The sequence below is a fragment of the Bombina bombina genome, chromosome 7, assembly GCF_027579735.1.
Source record: "Bombina bombina isolate aBomBom1 chromosome 7, aBomBom1.pri, whole genome shotgun sequence".
NCBI classification, from domain to species: domain Eukaryota; kingdom Metazoa; phylum Chordata; class Amphibia; order Anura; family Bombinatoridae; genus Bombina; species Bombina bombina.
The window spans coordinates 192,660,503-192,688,234 of NC_069505.1; the positions used below are offsets into that span (position 1 = coordinate 192,660,503).

General features: G+C 42.8%; 1 protein-coding gene across 1 annotated transcript; it reads right to left on the reverse strand.

Annotated features, from left to right (window-relative positions):
• Positions 1-18,763: 18,763 nt before the first annotated feature.
• FJX1 (four-jointed box kinase 1) lies at positions 18,764-27,231 on the reverse strand. The gene has a single exon (XM_053720524.1). The coding sequence runs from the start codon at positions 26,902-26,904 to the stop codon at positions 25,303-25,305; it is 1,602 nt and encodes a 533-aa protein (XP_053576499.1). The 5' UTR covers positions 26,905-27,231; the 3' UTR covers positions 18,764-25,302.
• Positions 27,232-27,732: the final 501 nt, after the last annotated feature.

Genomic DNA, 27,732 nt, shown 5'->3' on the forward strand with positions numbered 1-27,732 from the left:
GATGACTTCAATCGGATGGAAGACTTCTTCAGCGCCCCTTGGATGATGACTTCTGCCGCTCCAAATCTCCTCTTCGGTTTCATCGGTGGTCGGCTGGCTGAAGACGGCGAAAGGTAGGATGATCTTCAGGGGGGTAGTGTTAGGTTTATTTAAGGGGGGTTTGGGTTAGAGTAGGGGTATGTGGGTGGTGGGTTTTAATGTTGGGGGGGTTGTATTTATATTTTACAGGCAAAAGAGCTGTTTTCTTTGGGGCATGCCCCGCAAAAGGCCCTTTTAAGGGCTGGTAAGGTAATTGAGCTGGTAACTTTTTAATGTAGAATAGGGTAGGGCATTTTTTTATTTTGGGGGCCTTTGTTATTTTATTAGGGGGCTTAGATTAGGTGTAAGTAGCTTAAAATTGTAAATATTTTTGAAATGTTTGTAACTTATTTTTTGTAACTTAGCTTTTTTTATTTTTTGTACTTTAGTTAGTTTATTTAACTGTATTTAATTGTAGTTTTTTGTAGGTAATTTATTTAATTTATTTAATGATAGTGTAGTGTTAGGTTTAATTGTAACTTAGGTTAGGATTTATTTTACAGGTAATTTTGTATTTCTTTTAGCTAGGTAGTTATTAAATAGTTAATAACTATTTAATAACTATTCTAACTAGCTAAAATAAATACAAAGTTACCTGTAAAATAAATATAAATCCTAAAATAGCTACAATGTAATTATTAATTACATTGTAGCTATCTTAGGGTTTATTTTACAGGTAAGTATTTAGTTTTAAATAGGAATAATTTATTTAAGTATAGTGTAGTGTTAGGTGTAATTGTAACTTAGGTTAGTTTTTATTTTACAGGTAAATTTGTCTTTATTTTATCTAGGTAGCTATTAAATAGTTAATAACTATTTAATAGCTATTGTACGTAGTTAAAATAAATTGAAATTTGCCTGGTAAATAAAAATAAATCCTAAGATAGCTACAATAAAATTATTATTTATATTGTAGCTATATTAGGGTTTATTTTAAAGGTAAGTATTTAGTTTTAAATAGGAATAATTAATTTAATGAGAGTTAAATTTATTTAGATGTATTTAATTAATATTTAAGTTAGGGGGGTGTTAGGGTAAGGGTTAGACTTAGGTTTAGGGGTTAATAATTTTATTATAGTTGCGGCAGTGTAGGGGGGGCAGGATAGGGGTTAATAAATTTATTATAGGTGGCGATGGTGTAGGGGGGGCAGATTAGGGGTTAATGCGTTTAATATAGGTGGCGGCAGGGTCTGGGAGCGGCGGTTTAGGGGTTAAACAATGTATTTAGTTGCGACGGGGTCCGGGATCGGCAGGATAGGGGTTAATAAATTTATTATAGGTGGCGGCGGTATAGGGGGGGCAGGATAGGGGTTACTAGGTATAATGTAGGTGGCGGTGGGCTCCGGGAGTGGCGGTTTAGGGGTTAATACATTTATAAGAGTTGCGGCGGGGTCTAGGAGCGGCGGTTTAGGGGTTAATAACTTTATTTAGTTGCGGGGGGCTCCGGTATAGGGGGTAGAACAGTATAGTTAGTGTGGGTGCTTAGTGACAGCTTGTCAATAAAGCTGTCAAAAAGCCGAAGAGCAGCGAGATCGGATGAGTGATAACTCATCGCCCCGTACTTGGTGCGCGGCTTTTTGACAGATTTCTTGATAACTTTGGCGAGATTTTTCAGGTCTGCGGCGGCGATGGTAGGCGAGCTTAGGCGGGCATATTGGGCCGGCGATGGCAGGTAAGTAGACACGTTGATAACTAGAGGCCACAGAGTCACATCCAGCGCCCCAGACATATAAAGATACAGAGTCACATCTAGCGCCCCAGATACATAAAGATACATTCACATCTAGCGCCCCAGACATATAAATATACAGTCACATCTAGCGCCCCAGACAGATAAAGATAAAGAGTCTCATCTAGCGCCCCAGACATATAAAGATACAGAGTCACATCTAGTGCCCCAGACATATAAATATACAGAGTCACATCTAGCGCCCCAGACATATAAAGATACAGAGTCACATCTAGCGCTCCAGATATATAAATATACAGTCACATCTAGCGCCCCAGACATATAAATATACAGAGTCACATCTAGCGCCCCAGACATATAAATATACAGAGTCACATCTAGCGCCCCAGACATATAAATATACAGTCACATCTAGCGCCCCAGATATATAAATATACAGATTCACATCTAGCGCCCCAGACATATAAAGATACAGAGTCACATCTAGCGCCCCAGACATATAAATATACAGAGTCACATCCAGCACCCTAGACATATAAAGATACAGAGTCACATCTAGCGCCCCAGATATATAAATATACAGATTCACATCTAGCGCCTCAGACATATAAATATACAGAGTCACATCTAGCGCCCCAGACATATAAATATACAGAGTCACATCTAGCGCCCCAGATATATAAATATACAGAGTCACATCTAGCGCCCCAGACATATAAATATACAGAGTCACATCTAGCTCCCCAGATATATAAATATACAGAGTCACATCTAGCGCCCCAGACATATAAATATACAGAGTCACATCTAGCGCCCCAGATATATAAATATACAGAGTCACATCTAGCGCCCCAGACATATAAATATACAGTCACATCTAGCGCCCCAGACATATAAATATACGGAGTCACATCTAGCGCCCCAGATATATAAATATACAGAGTCACATCTAGCGCCCCAGACATATAAATATACAGTCACATCTAGCGCCCCAGACATATAAATATACAGTCACATCTAGCGCCCCAGATATATAAATATACAGAGTCACATCTAGCGCCCCAGACATATAAATATACGGAGTCACATCTAGCGCCCCAGACATATAAATATACAGTCACATCTAGCGCCCCAGATATATAAATATACAGAGTCACATCTAGCGCCCCAGACATATAAAGATACAGAGTAACATCTAGCGCCCCAGACATATAAATATACAGAGTCACATCTAGCGCCCCAGACATATAAATATACGGAGTCACATCTAGCGCCCCAGATATATAAATATACAGAGTCACATCTAGCGCCCCAGACATATAAATATACAGTCACATCTAGCGCCCCAGACATATAAATATACAGTCACATCTAGCGCCCCAGACATATAAATATACAGTCACATCTAGTGCCCCAGACATATAAATATACAGAGTCACATCTAGCGCCCCAGACATATAAATATACAGATTCACATCTAGCGCCCCAGACATATAAAGATACAGAGTCACATCTAGCGCCTCAGACATATAAAGATACAGAGTCACATCTAGCGCCCCAGACATATAAATATACAGTCACATCTAGCGCCCTAGATATATAAATATACAGAGTCACATTTAGCGCCCCAGACATATAAAGATACAGAGTCACATCTAGCGCCTCAGACATATAAAGATACAGAGTCACATCTAGCGCCCCAGACATATAAATATACAGTCACATCTAGCGCCCTAGATATATAAATATACAGAGTCACATTTAGCGCCCCAGACATATAAAGATACAGTCACATCAGTGATGTGCAGTCACTAGAGGCAGGTAAGGCAGGGATTCACCTCTCCGCGCCGACTGGTTCCTTGAAGAAGAAAGAAGAGGTCGCCGCTTGGAAGAAGACTTCACTGCCTGGAACAGGACCTTCTCCGCTGAACTTCAGGACAGGTGAGGACCACTTAGGGGTTAGACTTAGGGTTTTTTAAGGGGTTTTTGGGGGAGATTTATTTTATTTAGATAGGGTGGGCAACAAAAGAGCTGAATGCCCTTTTAAGGGCAAGGCCCAACAAATGCCCTTTTCAGGGCAATGCGTAGTTTAGCGTTTTTAGTGTTAATATTTTTTTTGGGGGGGTTTACTGGTAGGGGGCTGTGTGTTTTTTTTTTGGCAAAAGAGCTGATTATCTTGGGGCAATGCCCTGCAAAAAGTCCTTTTAAGGGCTACTGGTAGTTTATTAGATTAGGGGGTGTTTTTATTTTGGGGGGGGCTTTTTATTTTCATAGGGATTAGGTGTAATTTATTTAAAATTTTGTAATTTTATTTATTATTTTCTGTAATCTTAGATTTTTTTTATTTTCTGTAATTCTTGCTTAAAGGGACAGTCTACTCCTGAATTTTGATTAGACTGCCCCTTTAATTTATACTTAATTTATTTGTATTTTAAAAGTAGTGTAATTTTTTTTATATTTAATAGTAACTTTAATATTTTGTAAATTAGGTCATTTTAGTTTGTTTAGGGGGGGTTAGGTTTATTGCGTTGTGGGCTATGGCGGTTTAGGGGTTAATACTTGATTAGGTTTATTGCATTGTGGGCTATGGCGGTTTAGGGGTTAATAGACTTTATTAGTTATTGCGGTGGGGGATTGCGGTTGACAGGTAGATAGACATTGCACATGCGTTAGGTGTTAGTTTATTTTTGCAGGCATTTTCGGGAGTTACGGTGCTCCCATACTCAGCGCAAGGCTTGCTGCGGCTGCCTTTTATGGCGAGGTAAAAATGGAGTAAAATTTCTCCATTTTCACCACGTAAGTCCTTGCGCTGGATATTGGATACCGATTTGCGATGCGGTTCTATGTTAGCCTATGGGAGTAATTATTGTGAGCGACGGGTGAAATATACGCGCGTAACTTGTATGTTACGCCGTATATGTAATACCAAAATCGCGTAAAATCTGGCGGCGGAGGATTTTGAGGGCGACGCTGCATATGTAATGGAGGCCCAGATGTTTACTAAGTTGAACAGTTTTCAAAGACACCATTTAAAGGGACATGAAACCCATATGTTTTCTTTCATGATTTAGAAAGAGCATGCAATTTTAAATAACTTTCCAATTTACATCTAATATATAATTTTCTTCATTCTTGTGGTATCCTTTGTTGAAAATAATATCTAAATATGCTCAGTAGCTGCTGATTGGTGGCTGCACATAGATACCTCATGTGATTGGCTCACCCATGTGCATTGCTATTTCTTCAAAAAAGGATATCTAAAGAATGAAGGCGTATCCTAGCCACTGCCTCACCAGCCTCTGACGTCACTGCACGTCACTGAGTCACATCTAGCGCCCCAGACATATAAATATACAGAGTCACATCTAGCGCCCCAGACATATAAATATACAGTCACATCTAGCGCCCCAGACATATAAAGATACAGAGTCACATCTAGCGCCCCAGACATATAAATATACAGAGTCACATCTAGCGCCCCAGACATATAAATATACAGTCACATCTAGCGCCCCAGACATATAAAGATACAGAGTCACATCTAGCGCCCCAGATATATAAAGATACAGAGTCACATCCAGCGCCCCAGATGTATAAATATACAGAGTCACATCTAGCGCCCCAGACATATAAAGATACAGAGTCACATCTAGCGCCCCAGATATATAAAGATACAGTGTCACATCTAGCGCCCCAGTCATATAAATATACAGAGTCACATCTAGCGCCCCAGACATATAAAGATTCAGAGTCACATCTAGCGCTCCAGATATATAAATATACAGTCACATCTAGCGCCCCAGACATATAAATATACAGAGTCACATCTAGCGCCCCAGACATATAAATATACAGTCACATCTAGCGCCCCAGATATATAAATATACAGATTCACATCTAGCGCCCCAGATATATAAAGCGCCCCAGATATATAAATATACAGAGTCACATCTAGCGCCCCAGATATATAAATATACAGTCACATCTAGCGCCCTAGATATATAAATATACAGAGTCACATCTAGCGCCCCAGACATATAAAGATACAGTCACATCTAGCGCCCCAGACATATAAATATACAGAGTCACATCTAGCGCCCCAGACATATAAAGATACAGTCACATCTAGCTCCCCAGATATATAAATATACAGAGTCACATCTAGCGCCCCAGACATATAAAGATACAGAGTCACATCCAGCGCCCCAGACATATAAATATACAGAGTCACATCTAGCGCCCCAGACATATAAGATATAGAGTCACATCTAGCGCCCCAGACATATAAATATACAGTCACATCTAGTGCCCCAGATATATAAATATACAGAGTCACATCTAGCGCCCCGACATATAAAGATACAGTCACATCTAGCGCCCCAGACATATAAATATACAGAGTCACATCTAGCTCCCCAGACATATAAATATACAGAGTCACATCTAGCGCCCCAGACATATAAATATACAATCACATCTAGCGCCCCAGACATATAAATATACAGAGTCACATCTAGCGCCCCAGACATATAAAGATTCAGAGTCACATCTAGCGCTCCAGATATATAAATATACAGTCACATCTAGCGCCCCAGACATATAAATATACAGAGTCACATCTAGCGTCCCAGACATATAAATATACAGTCACATCTAGCACCCCAGATATATAAATATACAGATTCACATCTAGCGCCCCAGACATATAAGGATACAGAGACACATCTAGCGCCCCAGATATATAAATATACAGTCACATCTAGCGCCCCAGATATATAAATATACAGTCACATCTAGCGCCCTAGATATATAAATATACAGAGTCACATCTAGCGCCCCAGACATATAAAGATACAGTCACATCTAGCGACCCAGACATATAAATATACAGAGTCACATCTAGCGCCCCAGACATATAAAGATACAGAGTCACATCCAGCGCCCCAGACATATAAATATACAGAGTCACATCTAGCGCCCCAGACATATAAAGATACAGAGTTACATCCAGCGCCCCAGACATATAAATATACAGAGTCACATCTAGCGCCCCAGACATATAAGATATAGAGTCACATCTAGCGCCCCAGACATATAAATATACAGTCACATCTAGTGCCCCAGATATATAAAGATACAGAGTCACATCTAGCGCCCCGACATATAAATATACAGAGTCAGATGTAGCGCCCCCAGACATATAAATATACAGAGTCACATCTAGCGCCCCAGACATATAAGGATACAGAGTCACATCTAGCGCCCCAGACGTATAAATATACAGAGTCACATCTAGCACCCCAGACATATAAATATACAGGGAGTGCAGAATTATTAAGCAAGTTGTATTTTTGAGGATTAATTTTATTATTGAACAACAACCATGTTCTCAATGAACCCAAAAAACTCATTAATATCAAAGCTGAATAGTTTTGGAAGTAGTTTTTAGTTTGTTTTTAGTTATAGCTATTTTAGGGGGATATCTGTGTGTGCAGGTGACTTTTACTGTGCATAATTATTAGGCAACTTAACAAAAAACAAATATATACCCATTTCAATTATTTATTTTTTACCAGTGAAACCAATATAACATCTCAACATTCACAAATATACATTTCTGACATACAAAAACAAATCAGTGACCAATATAGCCACCTTTCTTTGCAAGGACACTCAAAAGCCTGCCATCCATGGATTCTGTCAGTGTTTTGATCTGTTCACCATCAACATTGCGTGCAGCAGCAACCACAGCCTCCCAGACACTGTTCAGAGAGGTGTACTGTTTTCCCTCCTTGTAAATCTCACATTTGATGATGGACCACAGGTTCTCAATGGGGTTCAGATCAGGTGAACAAGGTGGCCATGTCATTAGATTTTCTTCTTTTATACCCTTTCTTGCCAGCCACGCTGTGGAGTACTTGGACGCGTGTGATGGAGCATTGTCCTGCATGAAAATCATGTTTTTCTTGAAGGATGCAGACTTCTTCCTGTACCACTGCTTGAAGAAGGTGTCTTCCAGAAACTGGCAGTAGGACTGGGAGTTGAGCTTGACTCCATCCTCAACCCGAAAAGGCCCCACAAGCTCATCTTTGATGATACCAGCCCAAACCAGTACTCCACCTCCACCTTGCTGGCGTCTGAGTCGGACTGGAGCTCTCTGCCCTTTACCAATCCAGCCACGGGCCCATCCATCTGGCCCATCAAGACTCACTCTCATTTCATCAGTCCATAAAACCTTAGAAAAATTAGATATTTCTTGGCCCAGTCTTGACGTTTCAGCTTGTGTGTCTTGTTCAGTGGTGGTCGTCTTTCAGCCTTTCTTACCTTGGCCATGTCTCTGAGTATTGCACACCTTGTGCTTTTGGGCACTCCAGTGATGTTGCAGCTCTGAAATATGGCCAAACTGGTGGCAAGTGGCATCTTGGCAGCTGCACGCTTGACTTTTCTCAGTTCATGGGCAGTTATTTTGCACCTTGGTTTTTCCACACGCTTCTTGCGACCCTGTTGACTATTTTGAATGAAACGCTTGATTGTTCGATGATCGCGCTTCAGAAGCTTTGCAATTTTAAGAGTGCTGCATCCCTCTGCAAGATATCTCACTATTTTTGACTTTTCTGAGCCTGTCAAGTCCTTCTTTTGACCCATTTTGCCAAAGGAAAGGAAGTTGCCTAATAATTATGCACACCTGATATAGGGTGTTGATGTCATTAGACCACACCCCTTCTCATTACAGAGATGCACATCACCTAATATGCTTAATTGGTAGTAGGCTTTCGAGCCTATACAGCTTGGAGTAAGACAACATGCATAAAGAGGATGATGTGGTCAAAATACTCATTTGCCTAATAATTCTGCACTCCCTGTACAGTCACATCTAGTGCCCCAGATATATAAAGATACAGAGTCACATCTAGCACCTCAGACATATAAAGATACAGAGTCAGATGTAGAGCCCCCAGACATATAAATATACAGAGTCACATCTAGCGCCCCAGATATATAAATATACAGAGTCACATCTAGCGCCCCAGACATATAAAGATACAGAGTCACATCTAGCGCCCCAGACATATAAATATACAGAGTCACATCTAGCACCCCAAACATATATACATATTTGTAATTTTATTTATTATTTTCTGTAATCTTAGATTTTTTTTATTTTCTGTAATTCTTGCTTAAAGGGACAGTCTACTCCTGAATTTTGATTAGACTGCCCCTTTAATTTATACTTTATTTGTATTTTAAAAGTAGTGTATTTTTTTTTATATTTAATAGTAACTTTAATATTTTGTAAATTAGGTAATTTTAGTTTATTTAGGGGGGGTTAGGTTTATTGCGTTGTGGGCTATGGCGGTTTAGGGGTTAATACTTGATTAGGTTTATTGCATTGTGGGCTATGGCGGTTTAGGGGTTAATAGACTTTATTAGTTATTGCGGTGGGGGATTGCGGTTGACAGGTAGATAGACATTGCACATGCGTTAGGTGTTAGTTTATTTTTGCAGGCATTTTCGGGAGTTACGGTGCTCCCATACTCAGCGCAAGGCTTGCTGCGGCTGCCTTTTATGGCGAGGTAAAAATGGAGTAAGATTTCTCCATTTTCACCACGTAAGTCCTTGCGCTGGATATTGGATACCGATTTGCGATGCGGTTCTATGTTAGCCTATGGGAGTAATTATTGTGAGCGACGGGTGAAATATACGCGCGTAACTTGTATGTTACGCCGTATATGTAATACCAAAATCGCGTAAAATCTGGCGGCGGAGGATTTTGAGGGCGACGCTGCATATGTAATGGAGGCCCAGATGTTTACTAAGTTGAACAGTTTTCAAAGACACCATTTAAAGGGACATGAAACTCATATGTTTTCTTTCATGATTTAGAAAGAGCATGCAATTTTAAATAACTTTCCAATTTACATCTAATATATAATTTTCTTCATTCTTGTGATATCCTTTGTTGAAAATAATATCTAAATATGCTCAGTAGCTGCTGATTGGTGGCTGCACATAGATACCTCATGTGATTGGCTCACCCATGTGCATTGCTATTTCTTCAACAAAGGATATCTAAAGAATGAAGGCGTATCCTAGCCTCTGACGTCACTGCACGTCACGGAGTCACATCTAGTGCCCCAGACATATAAATATACAGAGTCACATCTAGCGCCCCAGACATATAAATATACAGTCACATCTAGCGCCCCAGACATATAAAGATACAGAGTCACATCTAGCGCCCCAGACATATAAATATACAGAGTCACATCTAGCGCCCCAGACATATAAATATACAGTCACATCTAGCGCCCCAGACATATAAAGATACAGAGTCACATCCAGCGCCCCAGACATATAAATATACAGTCACATCTAGCGCCCCAGACATATAAAGATACAGAGTCACATCTAGCGCCCCAGACATATAAATATACAGAGTCACATCTAGCGCCCCAGACATATAAATATACAGTCACATCTAGCGCCCCAGACATATAAAGATACAGAGTCACATCTAGCGCCCCAGACATATAAATATACAGTCACATCTAGTGCCCCAGACATATAAAGATACAGAGTCACATCCAGCGCCCCAGATATATAAATATACAGAGTCACATCTAGCGCCCCAGACATATAAAGATACAGAGTCACATCTAGCACCCCAGACATATAAATATACAGTCACATCTAGCGCTCCAAACATATAAAGATACAGAGTCACATCTAGCGCCCCAGACATATAAATATACAGTCACATCTAGCGCCCCAGACAGATAAATATACAGAGTCACATCTAGCGCCCCAGACATATAAATATACAATCACATCTAGCGCCCCAGACATATAAATATACAGAGTCACATCTAGCGCCCCAGACATATAAATATACAATCACATCTAGCGCCCCAGTCATATAAATATACAGAGTCACATCTAGCGCCCCAGTCATATAAATATACAGAGTCACATCTAGCTCCCCAGACATATAAATATACAGAGTCACATCTAGCGCCCCAGACATATAAATATACAATCACATCTAGCGCCCCAGACATATAAATATACAGAGCAGATATAAATATACAGTCACATCTAGCGCCCCAGACATATAAATATACAGTCACATCTAGCGCCCCAGACATATAAATATACAGTCACATCTAGCGCCCCAGACATATAAAGATTCAGAGTCACATCTAGCGCTCCAGATATATAAATATACAGTCACATCTAGCGCCCCAGACATATAAATATACAGAGTCACATCTAGCGCCCCAGACATATAAATATACAGTCACATCTAGCGCCCCAGATATATAAATATACAGATTCACATCTAGCGCCCCAGACATATAAGGATACAGAGACACATCTAGCGCCCCAGATATATAAATATACAGAGTCACATCTAGCGCCCCAGATATATAAATATACAGTCACATCTAGCGCCCTAGATATATAAATATACAGAGTCACATCTAGCGCCCCAGACATATAAAGATACAGTCACATCTAGCGCCCCAGACATATAAATATACAGAGTCACATCTAGCGCCCCAGACATATAAAGATACAGAGTCACATCCAGCGCCCCAGACATATAAATATACAGAGTCACATCTAGCGCCCCAGACATATAAAGATACAGAGTCACATCCAGCGCCCCAGACATATAAATATACAGAGTCACATCTAGCGCCCCAGACATATAAGATATAGAGTCACATCTAGCGCCCCAGACATATAAATATACAGTCACATCTAGTGCCCCAGATATATAAAGATACAGAGTCACATCTAGCGCCCCGACATATAAAGATACAGAGTCAGATGTAGCGCCCCCAGACATATAAATATACAGAGTCACATCTAGCGCCCCAGACATATAAGGATACAGAGACACATCTAGCGCCCCAGATATATAAAGATACAGAGTCACATCTAGCGCCCCAGACATATAAATATACAGAGTCACATCTAGCACCCCAGACATATAAATATACAGTCACATCTAGTGCCCCAGATATATAAATATACAGTCACATATAGTGCCCCAGATATATAAATATACAGTCACATCTAGTGCCCCAGACATATAAATATACAGTCACATCTAGTGCCCCAGATATATAAAGATACAGAGTCACATCTAGCGCCTCAGACATATAAAGATACAGAGTCAGATGTAGCGCCCCCAGACATATAAATATACAGAGTCACATCTAGCGCCCCAGATATATAAATATACAGAGTCACATCTAGCGCCCCAGACATATAAAGTTACAGAAACATAGAAACATAGATATTGACGGCAGATAAGAGCCATAGGCCCAGCAAGTCTGCCCGACCTTACCTAACAGTATAAACTTATCTAGTTCGTAGGATAGCCCTATGCTTGTCCCATGCATTTTTAAAGTCCCCCACAGTGTTTGTTGCTACTACCTCTTGAGGAAGTTTATTCCATAAATCAATCACTCTTTCTGTAAAGAAGTGCTTCCTCAAATTACTCCCGAATCTACTACCCTTTAGCTTGAGCTCATGACCCCTTGTTCTTGAATTTTCCATTTTATGTAAAATACCCACAGCCTCAGTTTTACTAAACCCTTTAATGTACTTGAAAGTTGCTATCATATCACCTCTTTCCCTTCTCTCCTCTAAGCTATACATATTTAGGTCATTGAGCCTATCCTGGTAAGTTTTATTTTTTAGACCATGTACCATTTTGGTAGCCTCCTTTGCACAGATTCAAGTTTGTTAATATCCTTCTGAAGATATGGCCTCCAGAACTGCACACAATACTCAAGATGAGGCCTAACTAATGATCTATAAAGTGGCATAAGAACCTTACTATTTCTGCTGCAAATACCTCTACCAATACATCCAAGCATTCTGCTAGCCTTACTCGCTGCATTACTACATTGTTTACTAAGTTTTAAATCATCTGAAATAATAATTCCCAAGTCCTGTTCCTCGTCTGTAACAGTCAGTAAAGTGTCATTGAGTCTGTAATTAACATTTGGATTTTTCTTCCCTAAATGCATTATTTTACACTTTGCTGTGTTAAACTTTAGATCCCAGTCGTTTGTCCAATCCTCCAATTGTTGTATATCACTTCTCATTTTGTCTACCCCCCCTGGAACATCCACTCTGTTGCAAATTTTTGTATCATCTGCAAAGAGACATACTTTCCCCTGTAGCCCTTTGCTGATATCGCAGATAAATATGTTAAACAAAACAGGCCCCAGAACTGACCCCTGAGGAACACCACTAGTAACAGCCCCCTCTGCTTAATTAAACTCCATTTACTAAGACACTTTGTTTTCTGTCCTTAAGCCAGCATTCCACCCAGTTCACAATTTTTGAATCTAGACCAAGGAGATATAGTTTGTGAATAAGTTTATTGTGTGGGACGGTGTCAAATGCTTTGCTGAAATCTAGATATGCTACATCAACTGCTCCTCCCTTGTCTAATACTTTTGTTACATAATCAAAGAAGTCAATTAGATTAGTCTGACATGATCTCCCTGAAGTAAAACCATGCTGATTTTGGTCCTCTAAATTGTTTGTCTTTATGTAAGTCATAATTCTTTCTTTTAAGAGGCTTTCCATTAATTTCCCTACTACTGAAGTTAAACTAACTGGCCTGTAGTTGCCAGATTCTTCTCTACTGCCCTTTTTATGAAGAGGTATTACATTTGCTATTCTCCAATCACCTGGGACAGCTCCTGTTAATAGTGACTGATTAAATAGATCAGTTAATGGGTCAGTTAGCACTGATCGAAGTTCTTTTAAAACCCTTGGATGAATATTATCAGGACCCACTGCCTTTGTAACATTTATTTTTGATAATGCTAACAAAACCTCATCCTCTGTAAAAAGATTACTGTTAAGCTTGTTTCTATTTTGCGTAGCATCCCTTAATGTAGACATTGTATCTTCACAATCTTTAGTGAAAACAGAACAGAAGTAATCATTGAGACAGTCTGCAGTCACATCTAGCGCCCCACATCTAGCGCCCCAGACATATAAATATACAGAGTCACATCTAGCACCCCAAACATATAAAGATACAGAGTCACATCTAGCGCCCCAGACATATAAATATACAGAGTCACATCAAGCACCCCAAACATATAAAGATACAGGCCTCTATTTATCAAGCCGTCAACCGCAAATACGCTGGAATTCCGCAGAGTATATTGTGGCAAGGCTCATTCGCCATAGTTATCAAGCCCTACAGACCAGAAAAAGTAGAATCTAGTGACGTAACATACGATCCACCGGAATCAGTCCGACACAGATCAATGGTTACGTCACTCCAGATGTTCCGAACGCAAGTTCGGCACAATCTGACTACTTTTGGAAATTAACAAAAAACAACCAGGTACGCTCGCCACTATTCCGGCCCAGCGTACCTGGTTTTCAATCCGCCACCCTGGAGGCGGCGGATCCTATAGGAATCAATGGGAGTCTTACAGCAGTGAAAGCTCATGTTTGCTGCTGCCCGATATCCCGTTGATTCCTATTGGAAATGTCTGCACCTAACACCCTAACATGTACCCCGAGTCTAAACACCCCTAATCTGCCCCCCCCCTACACTGCCACTACCTACATTATACTTATTAACCCCTAAACCGCCGCTCCCGGACCCCACCACAACTAAATAAATTGTTTAACCCCTAAACCGCCGCTCACGGACCCCGCCACAAGCCAAAATTATACATATTAACCCCTTTCCTGCCCCCCTACACCGCTGCCACCTACATTAAACTTATTAACCCCTATCCTGCCCCCCCTACACCTACGCCACTATATTAAAGTTATTAAACCCTAAACCTAAGTCTAACCCTAATCCCCCCAACTTAAATATAATTTAAATAAATCTAAAAAAAATTACTATCATTAACTAAATTATTCCTATTTAAAACCAAATACTTACCTATAAAATAAACCCTAAGATAACTACAATATAACTAATAGTTACATTGTAGCTAGCTTAGGGTTTATTTTTATTTTACAGGCAACTTTGTATTTATTTTAACTAGGTACAATAGTTATTAAATAGTTATTAATTATTTAATAACTTCAATCCGATTGGCTGATTGCATCAGCCAATCGGATTTTTCCTACCTTAATTCCGATTGGCTGACGTCATTTAAAGGAACCATCATTCGTCATTTAGTCGTCGGGATCGATGGATGCTCCGCGTCGGATGTCTTCAAGATGGTGCTGCTCCTCGTCGGATGGAAGCAGATAGAAGATGCCGCTTGGATGAAGACTTAGGGTGATCTTCAAGGGGGTAGTGTTAGGTTTTTCTAAGGGGGGTTTGGGTGGGTTTTAGAGTAGGGTTGGGTGTATGGGTGTTGGGTTTTAATGTTGGGGGGGTTGTATTTCTTTTTTTTTTCAGGTAAAAGAGCTGATTACTTTGGGGCAATGCCCCGCAAAAGGCCCTTATAAGGGCTATTTGTAAATTAGTTTAGGGTAGGGAATTTTATTATTTTGGGGGGCTTTTTTATTTTATTTGGGGGCTTAGATTAGGTGTAATTAGTTTAAAATTCTTGTATTTTTTTTTATTTTCTGTAATTTAGTGTGTTTTTTTTGTACTTTAGTTAATTTTATTTAAATGTAGGTAATTGTATTTAATTAATTTAATTTATTTAATTATAGTATAGTGTTAGGTGTAATTGTAACTTAGGTTAGGATTTATTTTACAGGTAATTTTGTATTTATTTTAGCTACGTAGCTATTAAATAGTTAATAACTATTTAATAGCTATTGTACCTAGTTAAAATAAATACAAAGTTGCCTGTAAAATAAAAATAAACCCTAAGATAGATACAAATGTAACTATTAGTTTTAAATAGGAATAATTTAGGTAATAATATTAAATTTATTTAGATGTATTTAAATTATATTTAAGTTAGGGGGGTGTTAGGGTTAGACTTAGGTTTAGGGGTTAATTCATTTAATATAATGGCGGCGGTGTAGGGGGGGCAGATTAGGGGTTAATAAATGTAATGTAGGTGGCGGCGGTGTAGGGGGGCAGGATAGGGGTTAATAAATGTAATGTAGGTGGCGGTGGGCTCCGGGTGTGGCGGTTTAGGGGTTAAACAATTTATTTAGTTGCGGCGGGGTCCGGGATCGGCAGGATAGGGGTTAATAACTTTATGTAGGTGGCGGCGGTATAAGGGGCGGCAGATTAGGGGCTAATATAGGTATAATGTAGGTGGCGTCGGGGTCCGGGAGCGGCGGTTTAGGGTTAATATATTTATTAGAGTTGCGATGAGCCGATGAGCAGCGAGATCGATGACTGTTAGTTAACAACAGTCCGCTGCTCATCGCACCGTACTTGGTGCGCAGCTTTTTGACAGCTTTCTTGATAAATTTGGCGAACGTATTCAGGTCCGCAGCAGCAATGTTAGGCGAGCATATTGGTGCCGGCGAATGCTAGAAAGTAGACAGCTTGATAAATAGAGGCCATAGAGTCACATCTAGCGCCCCAGACATATAAATATACAGAGTCACATCTAGCGCCCCAGACATATAAAGATTTAGAGTCACATCTAGCGCTCCAGACAGATAAAGATACAGAGTCACATCTAGCGCCCCAGACATATAAATATACAGAATCACACCTAGCACCGCAGACATATAAATATATAGAGTCACATCTAGCGCCTCTGACATATAAGGATACAGAGTCACATCTAGGACCCAGACATATAAAGATACAGAGTCACATCTAGCGCCCCAGACATATAAAGATACAATGGCATCTACTTATCAAGCCGTCAGCTTACTTGCATTCAATGGCACCAATACGCTCGCCTAAGATCGCCTAACATCGCTGCCGCGGACCTGAATACGTTCTCCAAAGTTACCAAAAAAGCTGTCAAAAAGCCGTGCACCATGTACGGTGCGATGAGCAGCGGACTGTTGTTAACTAACAGTCATCGATTTTGCTGCTCTTCGGCTTTTTCCCAGCTTTATTGGTACCCTGTCACTAAACACCCACACTATATTATACTGTTTTACCCCCTATACCGCCGCTCCCGGAGCCCACCGCAACTCTAATAACTTTATTAACCCCTAAACCGCTGCTCAGGGACCCCGCCGCAACTAAAGTGTTTAACCCCTAAACCGCCACTTCTGAAGCCCCCCGCTGCCTACATTATATTTATTAACCCCTAATCTTCCGCCCCCTACACCGCTGCCACCTACATTATATTTATTAACCCCTAATCTGCCCCCCTACACCGCCGCCACCTACATTAAACTTATTAACCCCTAATCTGCCCCCCCTACACCGCCGCCACCTACATTATTCTTATTAACCCTTAATTTGCCGCCCCGACACCGCCGCCACCTACATAAAGTTATTAACCCCTAATTTGCCCCTCTACACTGCCGCCACCTACATTATTCTTATTAACCCCTAATCTGCTGCCCCGACACCACCGCCACCTACATAAAGTTATTAACCCCTAATCTGCCCCCCCTACACCTACATTATATTTATTAACCCCTAATCTGCCCCCCTACACCGCCACCACTATATTGAATTTATTAACCCCTAAACCTAAGTCTAACCCTAACCCTAATACCCCCTAACTTAATGATAGGAATTGTATTTAGATTTATTTAAATTATATTTAACTAAATTATTCCTATTTAAAACTAAATACTTACCTATAAAATAAACCCTAAGATAGCTACAATATAACTAATAGTTACATTGTAGCTATCTTAGGGTTTATTTTTATTTTACAGACAAGTTTGTATTTATTTTAACTAGATACAATAGTTATTAACTATTTAATAACTTCCTAGTTAAAATAAATACAAATATACCTGTAAAATAAAATCTAACCTAAGTTACTATTACACCTAACACTACACTATAATTAAATACATTCCCTAAACTAAATACAATTAAATACAATTAAATAAAATTATCTAAAGTACAAAAAACAAACAAACACTAAATTACAGAAAATAATAAACAAATTACAAGATTTTTAAACTAATTACTCCTAATCTAATCCCCCTAACAAAATAAAAAAGCCCCCCCAAAATAAAAAAGCCCTACCCTACACTAAATTACAAATAGCCTTTAAAAGGGCCTTTTGCGGGGCATTGCCCCAAAGTAATCAGCTCTTTTACCTGTAAAAAAATTACAAACCCCCCCCAACATTAAAACCCAGCACCCACACAACCAACCCTACTCTAAAACCCACCCAATCCCCCCTTAAAAAAACCCTAACACTAACCCCTTGAAGATCCCCCTACCGAGAGAAGTCTTCACCCAACCGGGCCGAAATCCTCAACAAAGCCAGCAGAAGTGGTCCTCCAGACTGGCAGAAGTGGTCCTCCAGACGCGCAGAAGTCTTCATCCAGACGGCATCTTCTATCTTCATCCATCCGGCGCGGAGCGGCTCCATCTTCTAGACATCCGACGCAGAGCATCCTCTTCATCCGACGTCTTCTTGAACAATGACGGTTCCTTTAAGTGATGTTATCCAAGATGGCGTCCCTTCAATTTCGATTGGCTTATAGAATTTTATCAGCCAATCGGAATTAAGGTAGGAAAAATCCTATTGGCTGATGCAATCAGCCAATAGGATTGAAGTTCAATCCTATTGGCTGATCCAGGATTGAACTTGCATTCTATTGGCTGTTCCAATCAGCCAGTAGAATGCGAGCTCAATCCTATTGGCTGATTGGATTTTATTTATCCTATACGATCTAGCGGGCGATTGGCCGCGAATTTGCAGGGGGCGGCATTGCACAAGCAGTTTACAAGAACTGCTTGTGCAATAATAAATGCCGACAGCATATATGCTGTCTGTAGGCATTTATCGATGTGCGGCGGACATGATACGCTACATTGTATCATGTCCGCTTGCACTTTCATAAATCGGCTCCTAAATCTGTGACAGGACTCTTACTGGACCTAATGGGCTAAGAGAGAGAAAAAGTAAATCACACAAATACTGCAAAATCTCATGTGTTTAATATTATCTCAGTTACAGTTTTACATTCAGAGATCAGCAGATCTGAACACAGAGACAGACGATAAATCATCTCATACAAAACATCTGTAGAAACTAAAAAATAAAGTGCATGGAAACCATGTGATTTGTATGAAAGTTTCAGTGTTAAGTGACAAATCTTTTCAATGATATGAAGATTGTAAATATGGCTGAGAGTCAGTGGAAGCCTAGGGCAATGTAAGAGTTAAGTAGTTCATGTGCTACACGCTAAAGTAACACACAGATTACAGGTTCTGCAGCACAAGGGGGACCAAACTGAGAATCCTACACAGGGGGTCACAGCAGTTTGTCTGTACACAAGGGGTCACAGCAAGGTGTCTGTACACAGGGGGTAACAGTGGGGGTCTGTACACAGGGGGTCAGAGCAGGGTGTCTGTACACAAGGGGTCACAGCAGTTTGTCTGTACACAGGGGGTCAGAGCAGGGGGTCTGTACACAGGGGGTCACAGTGGGGGTCTGTACACAGGGGGTCAGAGCAGGGTGTATGTACACAGGGGGTCGGAGCAGGGTGTCTGTACACATGGGGTCAGAGCAGGGTGTCTGTACACAGGGGGTCACAGCAGTTTGTCTGTACACAAGAGGTCACAGCAGTTTGTCTGTACACAGGGGGTCACAGTGGGGGTCTGTACACAGGGGATCACAGCAGGGTGTCTGTACACAAGGGGTAAAAGTGGGGGTCTGTACACAGGGGGTCATAGCAGGGTGTCTGTACACAGGGGGTCACAGCAGGGTGTCTGTACACCAGGGGTAACAGCAGTTTGTCTGTACACAAGGGGTCACAGCAGTTTGTCTGTACACCAGGGGTCACAGCAGTTTGTCTGTACACAAGGGGTCACAGCAGGGTGTCTGTACACAAGGGGTCACAGCAGTTTGTCTGTACACAAGGGGTCACAGCAGTTTGTCTGTACACAAGGGGTCACAGCAGGGTGTCTGTACACAAGGGGTCACAGCAGGGTGTCTGTACACAGGGGGTCATAGCAGGGTGTCTGTACACAGGGGGTCACAGCAGGGTGTCTGTACACAGGGGGTCACAGCAGGGTGTCTGTACACAAGGGGTCACAGCAGGGTGTCTGTACACAAGGGGTCACAGCAGTTTGTCTGTACACAAGGGGTCACAGCAGTTTGTCTGTACACAAGGGGTCACAGCAGGGTGTCTGTACACAGGGGGTAACAGTGGGGGTCTGTACACAGGGGGTCAGAGCAGGGTGTCTGTACACAGGGGGTACCAGTGGGGGTCTGTACACAGGGGGTTAGAGCAGGGTGTCTGTACACAAGGGGTCACAGTGGGTGTCTGCACTTAGGGGGTCATAGTGGAGGATCCTCTGTAAACAGGGGGTGAAAGCGGAGCATTGTCTGTACACAGGGGGTCACAGAGGGGAAGTTGTCTGTAAACAGGGGGTCACAGTGGGGTGTCGTCTGTACACAGGGGGTCACAGCGGGGTGTCTGTACACAGGGAGTCACAGCAGGGGATCTGTACACAGGGGGTCACAGCGGAGGGTCCTCTGTAAAATGGGTTCACAGCGGGGGTCCTCTGTAAAATGGGTTCACAGCGGGGGGTCCTCTGTAAACAGGGGGTTACAGTGGGATGTTGTCTGTACAGAGGGCGTAACAGCGGGGGGCCCTCAGTAAACCAGGAAGGTGTCTGTACACAGGGTAGGGTTGCCACCTCAGCCATGTTTTCCTGGACACTTATGAGTTACACATGCTGCAGGGTGTGCAGGGAGGAACATGTATTGTGTTTCTGGACAGCACTATTCATATTCCTCCCTGCACACCCTGCAACATGTGTAACTTATAAGTGTTCTGTATTTTAAGGGACAGGTGGCAACCCTAACACAGGGGGTCACAGCAGGAGGTCTGTACACAGGGGGTCACAGCAGAGGGTCCTATGTAAAAGGGGTTCACAGCAGGGGTCATCTGTACACAGGTCACAGTGGGGTGTCTGTACACAGGGCACTCCAGGTGGTAAGGTTTTCCATTTTGTTTGCAAGAAGGAAAAGCACTGGGGGAGTTAGATGTTTGTGGACAGAATGTGCATGAGGCCAAGGGGAGATAGTTATGCAAGATAAAGAGTGGTACTGGGTGTGTGAGAGGCAGAGGCACAGCACATTACATGCTAGGGTGGCACAGGGTGTGAGACAAGTGTGTAAGAGGCAGGGGCACAGAGCATTACATGCTAGGGTGGCACAGGGTGTGAGACAAGTGTATGAGAGGCAGGGCACAGTGCATTACATGCTAGGGTGGCACAGGATGTGAGACAAGTGTGTAAGAGGCAGGGGCACAGTGCATTACATGCTAGGGTGGTACAGGGTGTGAGACAAGTTTATGAGAGGCAGGGGCACAGTGCATTACATGCTAGGGTGGCACAGGGTGTGAGACAAATGTATGAGAGGCAGGGGCACAGTGCATTACATGCTAGGGTGGCACAGGGTGTGAGACAAATGTATGAGAGGCAGGGGCACAGTGCATTACATGCTAGGGTGGTACAGGGTGTGAGACAAGTGTATGAGAGGCAGGGGCACAGTGCATTACATGCTAGGGTGGCACAGGGTGTGAGACAAGTGTATGAGAGGCAGGGGCACAGTGCATTACATGCTAGGGTGGCACAGAGTGTGAGACAAGTGTATGAGAGGCAGGGGCATAGATCATTACATGCTAAGGTGGCACAGGGTGTGAGACAAGTGTATGAGAGGCAGGGGCACAGTGCATTACATGCTAGGGTGGCACAGAGTGTGAGACAAGTGTATGAGAGGCAGGGGCACAGTGCATTACATGCTAGGGTGGCACAGGGTGTGAGACAAGTGTGTAAGAGGCAGGGGCACAGTGCATTACATGCTAGGTTGGCACAGGGTGTGAGACATATGTATGAGATGCAGGGGCACAGTGCATTACATGCTAGGGTGGCACAGGGTGTGAGACAAGTATATGAGAGGCAGGGGCACAGTGCATTACATGCTAGGGTGGCACAGGGTGTGAGACAAGTGTATGAGAGGCAGGGGCACAGTGCATTACATGCTAGGGTGGCACAGGGTGTGAGACAAGTGTATGAGAGGCAGGGGCACAGTGCATTACATGCTAGGGTGGCACAGAGTGTGAGACAAGTGTATGAGAGGCAGGGGCATAGTGCATTACATGCTAAGGTGGCACAGGGTGTGAGACAAGTGTATGAGAGGCAGGGGCACAGTGCATTACATGCTAGGGTGGCACAGGGTGTGAGACAAGTGTGTAAGAGGCAGGGGCACAGTGCATTACATGCTAGGGTGGCACAGGGTGTGAGACAAGTGTATGAGAGGCAGGGGCACAGTGCATTACATGCTAGGGTGGCACAGGGTGTGAGACAAATGTATGAGAGGCAGGGGCACAGTGCATTACATGCTAGGGTGGCACAGGGTGTGAGACAAGTGTATGAGAGGCAGGGGCACAGTGCATTACATGCTAGGGTAGCACAGGGTGTGAGACAAGTGTATGAGAGGCAGGGGCACAGTGCATTACATGCTAGGGTGGCGCAGGGTGTGAGACAGGCAGGGGCACAGTGCATTACATGTTAGGGTGGCACAGGGTGTGAGACAAGTGTATGAGAGGCAGGGGCACAGTGCATTACATGCTAGGGTAGCACAGGGTGTGAGACAAGTGTATGAGAGGCAGGGGCACAGTGCATTACATGCTAGGGTGGCACAGGGTGTGAGACAGGCAGGGGCACAGTGCATTACATGTTAGGGTGGCGCAGGATGTTGAAGAACTTATCAGCCATGAGTTGTGGTTCCCAAGATTTGTCAAGATCTGTTAACCCTTTCAATGCTGCTGCACACCAACAGATATTTCCTTTCAGATATAATATAATAATGAATTTTACAAAAATATGTGATCCTGTGAACAACATGAGTAAATTCAGTGTAGGCGACTCTTGACAGCAAATGTAGCTTCTGTAACTAGACAAAACACTGCAAGCCAATTTGTCTTACACAACATCCTACAAACCCACTGGTGTACAGATCCCACTGGTGTACAGAGACTCTGGTATACAGACCAAACTCACATATAGACCACACGGGTATAAATATCCAACTTGTGTGCAGACCCCACTGGTGTACAGATCCCACTGGTGTACAGATCCCACTGGTGTACAGATCCCACTGGTGTACATACTATACCTCACAGTATATTAGTGGGACATAATCATGATCTACAGTTAACCCTCTGTTTATCAGTCACAGTGCTTGTCTCATAATACTGAGAGCTGAAATACTGACATTTCGTCACATTTACCATAAATAATAAACTCTATTAAATATCATTAAAAGTAATTAAAGATACATTAAAGTCATTCTAATATGTTTTTTTATGTTTCTGTGCTGAAAAATAAATATTGTTTGCTTTCATGTCCTGCCGTCCAATACATGTGTGCAACTTCCTTTACCAACAGTTATGTTTATTATTAGTGCTCTTTCATATGTATTATATCAACCTCACTTTAACAACACTTTTGTTATTGGCTTTTGACTCAGTTTCCTTTATTGGATAAAAGCCCACATTCTCATGTTATTGCCTTTTCTTGCTGTATTGGTCTCGAGAAGGGGGGGTTGACTATTTGGAAGTATTTGCCTGAATTATTTTTTTACCATTTTCAAGCAAAAAAATAAATAAAAAATGTTTACAATTGTTATTCAGCTGGAGCCAGATTACAGTTAGAACTGTGCAGAGCCGCTGGGACAGGCTACGTTATCTCATTGAGGTCCTACAGTTATCAGCCTCTAACAGCTTATTTTGTTTCTGATGATTAAACTGAACATTGTTGCAGACTGGGGGGAGGATTCACAGAAAATTCAGCACAACCTACAGCAATAAAATGACTTTGCATCTTCTTTATCTCATTATGTCAATGGGTTTAGCTAAGATTTTATTAAATTGTTCCTGGGAAAATATTTGAAATTACAAAGAAAGTAAATTCCAGTAATAAACTATTTCATGGGAATTTGGGGAGATCTATTCTCCAGTGAACTAGCAGATATTTCCCAGCTAACTCACTATCCGGAGGCGTCTGGTTGTCAGATGTGGCTGTTGGTCCAAAGCTTTAGGGTCAAAGGGTAAATTCAACAAAGGTTCAAATTTATCTAAAACAGCTCTGTGCAATTTTCTCCATAAATGTCTCTAAACACCTCAGTTTGATAAATTACCTCTATAAAATGTGTTTATCCAGTGTAAGACAAATAGTAACCTTTTCATGAAAATATCCTAATATCATGTGTTCCCTAAAAAGTACACTATGGGTTGTGTAATGTTCATATACATCAAGAAAAAGTGCTGAAAGTCTGAACACAACTGAAATGAAACCACTGACTACAGATGTGGCAGGGAGTGACTTATTTTAAAAGATACTGGTGTGGCAGGGAGTGATGCCTTTTAGTGATAATATAGTGTTTTACATATATTTCCAAATGCTGCAGATTCAACAAGAAACCTTTTGGGGGTAATAGATGCCCATGTATATTCTAAGCCCTCAATTGCATCCTTCCTTGTAGAGCGGTTGATACTCACAGGTCTGGGTAATACATTTATGTCCTGTTTTTCTAATGAGGGGCAAATAAAACTTACAGGTCTGATGCAGTCTGTGTAGGAATAGCAGCGGGGGCTCTGAGCAGGGCGTGGGCATTAGGATGGAATAACATTGGCTTTGAATTGGGAAATGGAATATAGGAACTAACAGAAGAAGCTTCAGTAAAATGCTTGTCTGAGAGGGGATGAGACCTCCTAGTGATATGATTTGATCCTAATGCCGGTCCCGCTCCTGTCAGGGTGCACTAAACTGAGCCCGCTACAAGAGAAGGAAATTGCCCAAGGAGCGACACCTGTGTGCTAGTGTACCCCTCACTGCCAGATGTGGGATTTATTGCTTGCTCATAGCTGTACCTCTGGGCTATCCAGCTAAGTAGAGTTGAATCATTGCTATACCCCTCTTAGAGGTCCCTGTCAATTCCTACATGTCCTGCTGACTGGCTACACACCATAGCTGCCCAGTGATTACAAAGAACACCCAGTGCTACCTATATTAATAGCCACACATTTATCTCTCACCCAACATGCCCACTTAAACCTTTCTTCATGTTCCAAATTCCTTCTCTTCATCTGCCACCCCTCTCTAACCTTCTGATCCTGGGCATGCTGCCACTCACGGCTCCTCTCTGCCCCCTCTGCCCACCTGTTACTATTGGCTGCTGAAACTACCTCTGGAAAAGCTTATAGTGCACCTGACTCCCCAAATGGTTCTGGCAATACTTTCTGTGATACCTGTTCTAGTGGTAACACTCACTAACTATTTGTCTCTCTGTCCCCTCAGGTGACTGACTAGTTGTTTCTCTGTCCCATCAGGTGACTGACTAGTTGTCTCTCTGTCCCCTCAGGTCACTGACTAGTTTTTCCTGTGTCCCCTCAGGTGCACCTGTCTTAGCGGTGGCTCAAACTGCACATCCCAGAGGTCCTCAGCTGTACTTGTCCTGGCAATTTAGCACATGCTTGTACACATTCCCCACTCTGTCCTGCAGGATCTGTCCCTGAGCCTCTGTAAGAAAGCCCAGCTCTGCGGCCAGGGGCTCAGCACGCTGATACAGTATGTGCAGCTCCTGCACAGCGCTCTGTGCAATGTGTAACTCCCTCAACTTCCACATCACACCCCTGCGGAACAGACACACTGTGGCCAGCAGCTGTTCATTGTATTTATCCCAGGTGTCCCTCAGTCGGTACCCATGTACCAAGCCAGCCTCATTATCCAGCATCACCAAAGTCCCATCAGGGGCACGGTGTAGGTTGTTAGTTCCACGCAGCATAATCCGTGGGTCCCACTGAAGACTGAACAAGTTGCTCACAAGACGGTCAAAGTTGGCAGTCAGATAGTCAAATACAATGAGGTCTGCCCACTGAGCCAAATCTATCACTCCCACCCTTGCAGGGCGTTCAATATGTTTGTCCCTGGCAGGGCTGTCTGAAGTTCTTTCTGCAATATCCAGATCTTTAACCCATTCATAGCCCTCTTCAAGTTCCTCATGCAGGGGCCTCAGGTGCCCACTGTCAGCATGCAGGGCCTGTGGTGGCACTACCATGGTTAGGTTGTGAATCCAGGGGGTAAGTGTCACCAATGCTCCCTGTGTCCATCCTGTAGACCCTAGCTCTGTAAGTACTGGTGCCCACTGAGAGCTACCCACACGGGAGAGCACACAGGGTGGCACCCCATGCAGTCCCAGCAAGCGTGATAAATAGAAGGAAAGAGCCTCTCCCTGGATTTGCTCTTGGTTAATCCCATAGCGCACACACACACGGCTACCATCTGACAAGGTGGCTACGCGGTTAGTGCTGCGCCCACAGCCCCACTCTAGAGAGATAATCTGGGCAGAACGAGCAGACTCCTGCCAGTGCAGAACATCCACCTGTGGAAATCCATGGGGCAGTGCCTGTTCCAAAGCCTCCGTCCAGTAGATGCCCTGATTCAGGGGGCCAGCTTTCCCAGTGTTGCCATCCCCTTTGAAGTTTGAAGAGGTATTAGCACCAGTCCCAGTGTACAGACCATGACCAGTTTGGTTGTATTGAGTGCTGGAGCTCACACTAGGGGAGTGTTTTGAAGTCCTAACATTTCCATCAATACTTTGTGCCCTAAAGACACCACGTGCAGTATTGTTAGTCTGTGTACTGAGCAGGTCAAGAACAGAATGATTATATTGTATCCCAGAGGCTCTGGCAAATAGTCCCAGGTTGGCTTTATTATATTGTGTCCTAGAGGTTGTCTCAGAGAGTCCACGAGCAGTCTCATTAACTGCTGCCCTAGAGGTTCCAGCAGAGAGGCCAGATATAGTTTTATATAGTCTCCTGGAGGTTCTAGCAGAGAGGTCAGGAGCGGTTAGACTGTATGAAGTCCGAGTAGCTGATGTAGGTAGGTGCCCCACAGAACCAGATAGGTGCATAACCCAGGGTGCCTTTTGAGGTAGGTGTCCCTCCTGTTTCACAATGGATTGGTCTCCTCTCCTACCCCATAGTGCAGTGCCCAGCACAAACAGCAGCCCAGAGGGCAGAAGAAATCCAACAGCCTTCATCCCGTGCCCCTGGGCACATCCCCTGCAGGCAGCCCTGTGGGTCAGGCAGTTCCTAGAAAGCAGTGGCAGGACAGGATCTCCCAGCTGGGCTTATGGTCTGCTCCTGAGGCAGTCAGTTCAGTGAGTTCATCTTGCTCTCCTCCAGTCCTGCCTGTCTCTTCGCTTTGTCTTTTTGTTTCTTTCTGTGCAGTTTCTGGGTTTTGTTTATTTCCTCTCTCAGTATCTTCTCTCCTCATGTGACACAGTTGTTTTTTGTCTGTGTTCTATCTTTCTCATGCCTGTCCTTATACACAGGTTTATATGTTTCCTCACATACACTCCCTGCCTGTCTCCAGTGTGAGAAGCTGAGTGTGCTCCTGATGTAGGAAAGAATATTCCCACACACCCCCAGCCCCCTCTGCTCCGCCTCTTAAAGGCACAGCCCTCTGCACGTGGAGCAGAGAGATGTTAACCCGTCGCTGAGTACCAGAGCACACTGCCTAGAGTCAGATTAAGAGACAGATGAAGCTGGCAGAAGCTCAGTGAAAGTACAAATAGTTGTTTATGCAGCTCAGTGTCTGACTACTTGTGATTTTGTTCACTCTTAGCTATTAAAGCTTTCACCTCTGTAGGGCTTTGTTTGTTTTTGTCACAAAAGCATTAGATCTCTCACCCAGCCACTGGTTAGTGTGCTACCCCAGAATCCTCATCCTGAATTGGTCTGTGGCCCTCACCTCATTAGTGACAGACCCCTTACAGTCTGAGTATCTTATATCTATAGTGACACTAAATATCTAATGTATGTAATGACACAGCATCGTATGTGTATAGTGACACTGAGCATCACCT

Coding starts and splice junctions, on each gene's coding strand:
- FJX1 (XM_053720524.1), bottom strand. CDS start 26,904: ATGAAGGCTGTTGGATTTCTTCTGCCCTCTGGGCTGCTGTTTGTGCTG.